The following is a 9,321-nucleotide window of genomic DNA, read 5'->3' on the forward strand; positions in this document are numbered from 1 at the left end:
AATATGGGAAATAATTTGGAGGGCAACTAAGATTCAGATTATTTATTGTTAAACTAAGCATAAATATGCATCCATTTGTGCATTTGTCTAAGAATAGCTCTCTCACGGTAAGCATTCAAGCGCAAAAGTAATATAATGTCCCCTTCTAATTTAATCATGATGAATCATGCCGTTTTGGGTCCTCCTGATCAAGCCCTGCCATTGAGAGACAGAACTTGTTGTTTATCATGTTCACACAGAGATCACTGGATGCCTGAATGTCCCTCCTACACAAGATCGTCTTTGAATCGTTTATTAATGGCTGATAACAAGCTGACGCGGCTGCTGTTTTCCCTCCACTCAACATCCCACCTGCTTATCTCCACGGGAAAGCTATTTGTTTAGCAGGCATTTACCATTAAATCATCAACACCATCATCATCATCTTCAGGCTGTCAAAAAAAGGGTGAAAAAGAGGTAATAGAGAATGCAAAATACAAAGAAGCCGATAATCCAGTTCCCTGAATAAATGTAGATGGTGACCATGTCCATGTCCAAGTGCCAACCATGGGCATCTTCATCAAAGTCTGGTGCATTCAAACGAAAGCCGCCTCCCGTGCGTAGGATTTGGCGCCGTGTCCCAGAGATGGTTGGTCTCCTGAAACCTGGAGGGAGACATTTGAATTTTATTTATATATGCCTCATTGTCTGATTGTTTAACATTCGACATCGGAAGTATTGGCCAGAATTTCAATGGACTGGGAACAAATGGCAACCTATGTGTAAGTTCTTGTTATTTCATAATCGGACATCTCATTCCGGTGATCGATTGATTGTTCTTTTAAAACGTCAATACATTACCCCCAAATATTCTGAAGAGTTTTCTGCAGCTCGGCAGAGGCCATTTTGCACAGCTTGCTTTCTGGAAGTATTGTTTGCGACGCAGGAATTCCTTTGGGAGAAATGTCTTCGCCCTTTGGTTTAAATCTGTGAGAGAGGAAAAAAATCCAAAACTGTGTTAGGGAAATATGATTGATTCAATAAACACCCAAAAACATGACCCATGTATGACAAACGCCACATGCTGCAGTTTCTACATGACCTTCACTTGACTAATCAACACAAGAACTAAATTACCATCCTCAAAATCACTTAATCATCAATGAGAACGCTCATCTGTGGGGTCTTGTTTTCCTCTTGACCCCATCCATTCAGACTTTTATGGCACACAGAAACTGCAAAAATAGACCACTGTGGGTTACCCAATCACCTTATGATTGGGTTACATTAGTATTTACTGACTGACCAAAACAGTAGGTCCTACTTGCAAAAAAAAATAGATCCAATACTCTCTTATTCCCATTGTGTCAGATTGAGAAAGTTATTGTTTGAACAAGTAAATTATAGTTTGGGTAAATTATCAGTTTCCAACTATGCCACAATCCACCCTAAGACCTGGCTTGACTTGGCTCACCTTTCTGGAAGAAGACGTGTGTGATGATGGTTCTGCATAGAGGGCAGGGCGTGTTGTCGGGCCAGTTCTGGGCCAGTGTTCTCAGGCAAGGTTCGCAGAAGATGTGCTTGCATGGTTGACACATGTACGGGTTGAAATAGACATCCAGGCATACAGAGCAGACGTAAGCCTCTGTGGCCACTTCCTCTTCATCCTCATCAGTGCTGCTGTTACTGCTGCTAACACTATCAGTGTAACCCTGCTAAGAGTAAAAGAGAGGGACAAGTCAGAACATCTCATTTTTTTGAACCGCATTATCCTCACTTGCGTCACAGGGGGTTGCTAGTGTAGCCTATCTCAGCTGATTTCGGGGCAGAGGCGGAAACTCCACACAGATGGACCAACCTGGATATGAACCCAGGTCTTCCATTGTGAGGCCGATGTGCTAACCACTCAACCACCGGGCCACCCAAGTCTTAACATTTCAAATAGATTGTATTTCAAATTAACGTTCAACCTTAAACATTTATTGTCATTACTTATTTTTGGGATCTAAATGCATGTAGCTCCCTTTGCAGTCTTTTTGATTTTGCGTGCAATATGCTTTGAGCATTGTTTGACATATTTGACACTCACCTGCATTTGATTATATGTGTGTTTGACAAGTATCACATTGGGTGAGATTTCCATGGCGTGAGACTGTCTGTCGCTTAGGTTTTCTCACATCTGGCACATAATGTGTGACAAGCAAACTGAGTGTTTGGCGGAAAGTATACAGTCATTTATACATTGACTTGGAATTGTTTTACCCTGGTTTGCATCACCAGTCCCACAATAAATCCCCCCTAGCTCAGCCTCCCAAGAGCCTGCACAATCACATACATAAACCCCCCTCCTTCCCCACCACACACACACACTCACACAAAGATACCCACATAGTTTCAGTTTTAAATGCACACCCTTAAACTGAAGCGAAGGAATAATCCATCCCTCAATCGTGGCAAAATCTTCCCCTCATGTCACTACATTTGACCAGTAAAAAGTGCCACATCAGCATCAGTGCCACTTGTTGACAGCTAACACTTGAGAAGAGGTAGAACATCAAGAGATGCTTCCAGAGTAATTACCGCTTTGAAATCCATGGGGGATTTCCTACTAGCACCGTGCCATCATCCCAAGGTGTGTCATTAACACACAGGACCATTGCTATCGCTGAAAGCGACCCATGTAATAACTTCCCGTGTGGAACTCACAACTCTAAGCTCAGTGGACTGGGGTTAAAATAAGTATGTTCCCAGGAGGTTCAGAAAATGTATTTTTTTAGGCCAACAGCTAGTGAATTGGTCACCAGAAAACACTCTAACTTTCGATTAAAAATATTGTTATTCCTAATCATTATGTGAGGAATGGTTTGTTTTCTGTGGGTATTATGTTAAACACACTTGCTTAGAGTGGGATCATCTTACACATTAGTAGGTTTGCAGCAATATAAGTAAGCAAAACAAATAGCAAGAAAAATCTACAATATTACACAAGAAGGCCTTAAAAGGTCATTTTGGTCATAGTAGTGGGAGTTGAGCTCCTCTTCTTTCTCACTTATCTCTAAAAAAGAAAGGAATGCTTTTCTCTAAGGCACCTTGACTGTCAGCATGGGCTCTATGTCTTAATGTTTTTTTTTCCCAATTTATTTCTTGCTAAAACCCAAATTCCATAATGTATTTATTCATACCTGTTAGAGGATTATATAACATTTTTGAGATTTGTTCCATAGAATGTTAGCATTCATATAATGTATGTAAAATATTTTCAGAATTGGAAAAATATCATTTTATGTATCAAATTGTGGGTCATGAATCATGATAAGAATTGTATCAGGAGTTTCTGGATTGCCACAAACCTAACACTAATGTGTAAGATGATCCCACTCTAAGCAAGATTCAAAGCACAACTTTTGTTTGGCCTTTTGTGTGTGAAGAGCTCACTGCAGCCAAGCCGCATCTTGCGGTCTATTCACTCACAAACCCACTTCAGGCTTGGCTCAATGCCTATTGATGAGCTGTGTGCATGACAACAGCTGAGGAAAGAATGGTTGCATGCATACGCGCACGCTTTAACAGTCATTCAAGAAGCCATTGTCAAAATGGGAATAGCTGCATTTTCTGTGGATTTTATTTCTCTGCTTTTTGAATACACCAATATTTCACACACACACACACACACACACAATATATATATATATATATATATATATATATATATATATATATATATATATATATATATATATATATATATATATATATATATATATATATATATATATATATATATATATATATATATATATATATATATATATATATATATATATATATATATATATATATATATATATATATATATATATATATATATATATATATATATCATTTCGAAGACATTATTGTGTATTCAGTCAATAAGGGGGCTTGTGTCAAGTGGATACCAAGTTAACAACAGACAACATGGGGTTTATTGGAAGTTGGAAGTGTGTAGTTTACCTGTTGTTGACTTTGCTTCCATCGCTGTTTTCTCCTCTGCCTCCTCCTCCAATTCTTGCTTCTTTTGCTCTCCTTTTTGCTCATTTTCCGCTCTGAAGGGGAACTCGCCAAGTCCATTGGCATGCCACTCATCTCCTCTTCCTCCTCATCTTCGTTTGTCATTGTGGACAAATCTCGTCCACTTCTCACATCCAACCAGAATGAGTCCCCGGGAATACAGGCAGGTGGTCTCACAGCGGGCATCCCAGATGTCAAATCTCTCAGAGGACGACGAGGCATGGGTGATCTAGCTCCATTGGAGGTGGGAGATGGAGGTGAATTCCTCACTGTGGCTTGGAGTTGCAGATGACTGTTTTTTCTCATGATGATGCTTCGTCTTGGATCAGTGTCTGATCGCTCAGCAGGTTTCATTTGATCACAGCCAGAATTGTCATGCTCCCTCTTTTTCCTGAAGCAGTCCCAATATTCACCACACATAAATGTTTTCTTTTTATGCCTCTTCCTTCATCGCCATTGTCAGGTATATCACCTAAATGCTGAATTAAAACACTCAAAGAGACAATAGATGTCTGTTAATTTAGCTCATGAGGAGAGAGTGAGAGGGCCTGACCAGTTTCAATCTCCCAACCTTTTCTGCTCGGCCTCTCCACGCTCACTATTTTATTAACTTGGAGAGCCCTTTATTAAACAAGCTCATGATGTGCCAAAGCAGTTGGAACATGAGCACATCTAGCCAAAATAAATAATTTTGTGAATGTTTGCGACATCCTGTTTGTGATAAGAATGCACGGGGCAAACATAGACCTTTTTTTTATAGGTAAAGGATCATAATTTCATTTACACTAATTCAAACAGCCATCTTTTCTCGTCACTCTGTGGACTTACCAGCCGCAAAGTGCAGGTCGAAGAAGCTGCTCCACACAGGCATCACTTTCAATCCCCTCGTCGACTTCCAAGTGAGAACTCATGACGACACTTTTAAACCTTGCTTTCCTCCTTCATCTTCACATTTCTCCTACTTTATTGTCTTCTGTTTTTTACCTCACAGGGATTGTTCCAATGTCCAGGTGGTAATCCCTGTAGCCCACCCACTCTCTACCCTCTAACATGACTGCAACTGAGCCCACTAGGATTTTCCATGTTGTAAAAAAACACAAAAAAACAGAGAGAGAGAAAGAAAAGTTCCACTGCCCTAGTTAGAAAAAAAATGACAATAGGATGAGGCCTGGCAGTAGTGTTTTTGTGTAGACAATACAGTGCTGTGTAGTCACAGCGTGCTCATCTAGCTGGTACTGCTGTGTTCTGATGTTCTGGCCTCTCTGGTCTCCAGATTTCAAAGTCTCTGATTATTGAAAGGACTGGTCTATATGGGTGTCTCATCTTCCAATTTAACTGTACATTAGAAATAATATTACAGGACTGCTTATGTTTAGAACGGTTTAGGCTTCCTTGACCACCCGGCGACCAGATCGAGTGTCGTAACTGTCTTTCTAGATCGTTCTGGTAGCAATAATCAGCAATGCAATGCTGAATGAACTCAATTCATATCAAACGCGAGGATGGGTGGATGGTTAAGCCAGATGAGCTCAGAATTTTCCCCCACAAACAAGGTTGTGATCAACTATCTTTGTGATCAACCAGTGGAGGATTTCGAAAATTGAGTGGGAAATATGGTCATCGTATTTCTTTTTTTGTTTTTGTGATCTGTACACCATAATCATCTGAAATACAAATACAACGTTGGATATATTCTGTGCAATTTTAATTGTAGTTCCAATCTCAGAAATGACAGACAAAGCACTGAATTCATTTCCATGCATTCTAATTGATCTATCCTATATTTTCATCATTCTGTAGGCCTAGATTTTATGCTGAGGGAGTAATTTGAGCCCTTAAATCGCCTTTTCAGGGTGAATAATGGCTAATTTGATGCAATACTCCATGGATACAGCAGATAGCAGCAGTGTCCCTTTCTCCCTCGTAGAATTAGAGGTGAAATAACTCCTATTAGTATACATTACTGCTGCTTTTATTAACTACCAAATTCAACCTGGCTTTTTGTCACTCTTTGTTATTGCACTTGTAATAGTGGAGTTATGAGAAAGTGCTCATTTCCACCCTAAAATACAGCCAGCTTCCTGCACTTAATTCTATTTAGAATTTTAAAAGTCAAGGAGAGGAGCAATTCCGTGGGATGAAGTGCAGGTTGGAAAAGAAGAAGAGAAAAATGTGGAGAAGTCAGTGGAGGGGCGCCTTTTAAAGGGAAGGGGGGAGCGACCTCCTGGCTCTGACGTGTGTTGAGGCTGCTGCTATAAAATCATTCCCATCGCCGCCGAGCTCAGATGACTCTCGGCACATTTGAGCCCGCACCGGCTGTCACGCTTGAGCGGACAAGCAGACGTCAAGAGGAGCGCACGCGCACACGAGCACAAGCGCGCGTCATGCGTCCCAAAAGCGGCTCGCACGCACCTCGGTTGGAGCGCACCAGGACGCACGGGATGAGCACAGGCACCGGCAGAGGCTGAGGGACAGCCGGGCTCCCCTGCCCTCCTCCCCTTACCTCCCCTAACCGCCCCCCCTTGACTCCTTCCCGGGCTGCCTTTATGCCCTCCCCGAACTGCCCCGGGAAAGTTGTGCTCCAAGTATGGATGACTTGCCCGCCCGAGGGAACGACAGCAACACCACCTTCGGTTACCCGTCCGGGCTGGAGGTGGTGGTGGACTGGTTGGGATCCAAGAACAACACCGGCGGCTCCGATTCCTCGCTGTACGTGCGGCTGAGCTACCAGATCATCACCTCCTTGCTGCTGGGGGCCCTCATCCTGTGCTCTATCTTCGGCAACGCGTGCGTGGTGGCCGCCATCGCCCTGGAGAGATCCCTCCAGAACGTGGCCAACTATTTGATCGGATCCCTGGCCGTGACGGACCTCATGGTGTCGGTGCTGGTGCTGCCCATGGCGGCCCTCTATCAAGTCTTGAACAAGTGGACTCTGGGCCAAGGTATCTGTGACTTGTTCATCTCTCTGGACGTGTTATGCTGCACGTCGTCCATCCTACACCTGTGCGCCATCGCCCTGGACCGTTACTGGGCCATCACAGACCCCATAGACTATGTCAACAAGCGCACCCCAAGGAGAGCCGCGCTTCTCATCAGCGTCACTTGGCTGGTGGGCTTCTCCGTCTCCATCCCGCCCATGTTGGGCTGGCGGAGCGCGGAGGACCGAGCCAATCCGGACGCCTGCCTCATCAGCCAGGACCCAGGCTACACCATTTACTCCACCTTCGGAGCGTTCTATATCCCCCTCATCCTCATGCTGGTCCTCTACGGGCGGATCTTCAAGGCGGCTCGATTCCGCATCCGCAAGACGGTTAAAAAGCCGGAAAAGGTCAAAGGTGAGCACTGTTTGACATTGTCGCCAGCTGTGATCCACAAGAAGAGCAACGGTGGGGTGGGCGGAGGGAGGCATTGCGGAAATGGTGCCGTGCAGTTTGGGTATGAGGCCGAGTCCCTGGAGGTGATGGAGGTGAGCAGCTCCAAAAGCCACCTGGCCCTCCCCAACACGCCGCAGTCATCCTCACACGAGAACCTAAATGAGAGGAACTGCGACGCCAAGCGGAAACTGGCGCTGGCTCGTGAGCGTAAGACCGTGAAGACGCTGGGCATCATCATGGGCACTTTCATCTTCTGCTGGCTGCCTTTCTTCATCGTGGCCCTGGTGCTGCCCTTCTGCGCTGACAGCTGCTACATGCCCGAGTGGTTGGGCGCCGTCATTAACTGGCTAGGCTACTCCAATTCCCTGCTCAACCCCATCATCTACGCCTATTTCAACAAGGACTTCCAAAGTGCTTTCAAAAAGATCATAAAGTGCAAATTTCACAGGCCGTGAACGTGTTCAGCTACCAATGAATTGTGTCAGATCTCAGCTTGGGTAGTTATTACCCATATTTAATACTGTGGTTGGAGTTTGCATTGCATCACATTGTGTGCGTTTAAAAACAAAAACAAACAAAAAAACACCAGTCAGGATCTTAGCTTCTCCCATGTTGTTGCTGACATAAAATTCCAAAAGACAACGTATGTGTTTTTAAAACACTTCAGAGCTTCCCCTGTACTGCTAAAATTCAACAATAAGTGTAATTTAAAAATGACTTCATTTGTAATGTCTCTTCCATTAAGTTATTGCTTTCTCAATTCTTATGTATTTTAATTATTTTTTGCATATTGATTTTTTTAAATCGTTTTTTACATTCTCATTTATGCAGAGATAAACCATCCAATCCTTTGGGGTGCATTTCTTGTATCTATGTAGCTGTACCAAATAAAGGGTCTCGTGAGCACAACTTGAATGAATTGTGCTTATCCACATTTTAGGGAGGTACTCAAAGGATATGTTTACATATATATATATATATATATATATATATATATATATATATATATATATATATATATATATATATATATATATATATATATATATATATATATATATATATATATATATATATATATATATATATATATATATATATATATATATATATATATATATATATATATATATATATATATATATATATATATATATATATATATATATATATATATATATATATATATATATATATATATATATATATATATATATATATATATATATATATATATATATATATATATATATATATATATATATATATATATATATATATATATAGAGAGAGAGAGAGAGAGAGAGAGAGAGAGAGAGAGAGAGAGATAGTGAGAGAGAGAAAGAGAATAAGGGAGAAAAACTATGATGAAAATACTAATGCGCAGACTTGAATTCAGGCTCAGTCTCTATGCGTCATGAGGCCTCCAGTGAGATAACAAACAAGGACTCTTCATTTGCTCCCGCTGAACGTTTATCTAGTGTTGTGCTCACTGTGTTTATTGCTTGTATGCAATGGCGCCCAGTGCTGCCACGCAGTTTCCATCCATGTATTTTCTGTCCTGCAAGTCGAGATCACGAGCTTTGTAGCACAGAAACAATAAAAGGCGATTCAAGTTATTCCTTATTAAGCTACTCTGAGTCCATATTTGTGTGTTGGAGAAAGCAAGAGTTTATTAACTTAGTATTTCTGCTCATAGATCTTCATATGCGTTGCAGGGCATTTATCTTGTGCAATGCTGCTTGAGGATGGGGCGAAGCACCTTATCATACTGATAATGATGAGGTTATCAGCTTGTCTGGATACAAACAACGCAGGCTTTCCCACAGCTATTTACAACAACGGCAATAACAACAACAACAATGTGAAAACATTGTCCGTGGTTGTCCGTCTCCTTGTGCCTTGCGATCGGCTGGAC

The 9,321-nt window shown here is 41.8% G+C and overlaps 2 protein-coding genes across 5 annotated transcripts; one reads left to right on the forward strand and one right to left on the reverse strand.

The window, feature by feature from the left end:
• Positions 1 to 29: 29 nt before the first annotated feature.
• LOC144195657 (uncharacterized) lies at positions 30 to 5,207 on the reverse strand. Of its 4 annotated transcripts, none has more exons than XM_077715447.1 (5): positions 4,858 to 5,207; positions 3,973 to 4,420; positions 1,454 to 1,691; positions 841 to 966; positions 30 to 644 (listed from the first exon to the last, which is right to left on the reverse strand). In XM_077715447.1, exons 1-5 carry the CDS (start codon positions 4,938 to 4,940, stop codon positions 427 to 429), a joined length of 1,113 nt encoding a protein of 370 aa, XP_077571573.1. In that variant the 5' UTR covers positions 4,941 to 5,207; the 3' UTR covers positions 30 to 426. The 4 variants fall into 4 exon arrangements, with proteins under 4 accessions (XP_077571573.1, XP_077571572.1, XP_077571575.1 ...); XM_077715446.1 differs by having other exon boundaries at positions 1,454 to 1,694; XM_077715449.1 differs by having other exon boundaries at positions 1,454 to 1,694; positions 3,973 to 4,508.
• A 1,098-nt stretch (positions 5,208 to 6,305) lies between these two features.
• On the forward strand, positions 6,306 to 8,351 carry LOC144195656 (5-hydroxytryptamine receptor 1A-alpha-like). The gene has a single exon (XM_077715445.1). The coding sequence runs from the start codon at positions 6,617 to 6,619 to the stop codon at positions 7,856 to 7,858; it is 1,242 nt and encodes a 413-aa protein (XP_077571571.1). The 5' UTR covers positions 6,306 to 6,616; the 3' UTR covers positions 7,859 to 8,351.
• The last annotated feature ends 970 nt before the right edge of the window (positions 8,352 to 9,321 follow it).

Source organism: Stigmatopora nigra, chromosome 4 (genome assembly GCF_051989575.1).
Source record: "Stigmatopora nigra isolate UIUO_SnigA chromosome 4, RoL_Snig_1.1, whole genome shotgun sequence".
Lineage (NCBI taxonomy): Eukaryota > Metazoa > Chordata > Actinopteri > Syngnathiformes > Syngnathidae > Stigmatopora > Stigmatopora nigra.

What these genes read in the sequence shown, in the direction of transcription:
- LOC144195657 (XM_077715446.1), bottom strand. Translation starts at nt 4,940, where the DNA reads ATGAGTTCTCACTTGGAAGTCGACGAGGGGATTGAAAGTGATGCCTGT. An exon ending in CGACCTGCACTTTGCGGCTG is followed by an intron (nt 4,421 to 4,857) that starts GTAAGTCCACAG and finishes GGACTGCTTCAG; the next exon opens with GAAAAAGAGGGAGCATGACA. An exon ending in ACTCTTCAGAATATTTGGGG is followed by an intron (nt 645 to 840) that starts GTAATGTATTGA and finishes GTCTCCCTCCAG; the next exon opens with GTTTCAGGAGACCAACCATC.
- LOC144195656 (XM_077715445.1), top strand. Translation starts at nt 6,617, where the DNA reads ATGGATGACTTGCCCGCCCGAGGGAACGACAGCAACACCACCTTCGGT.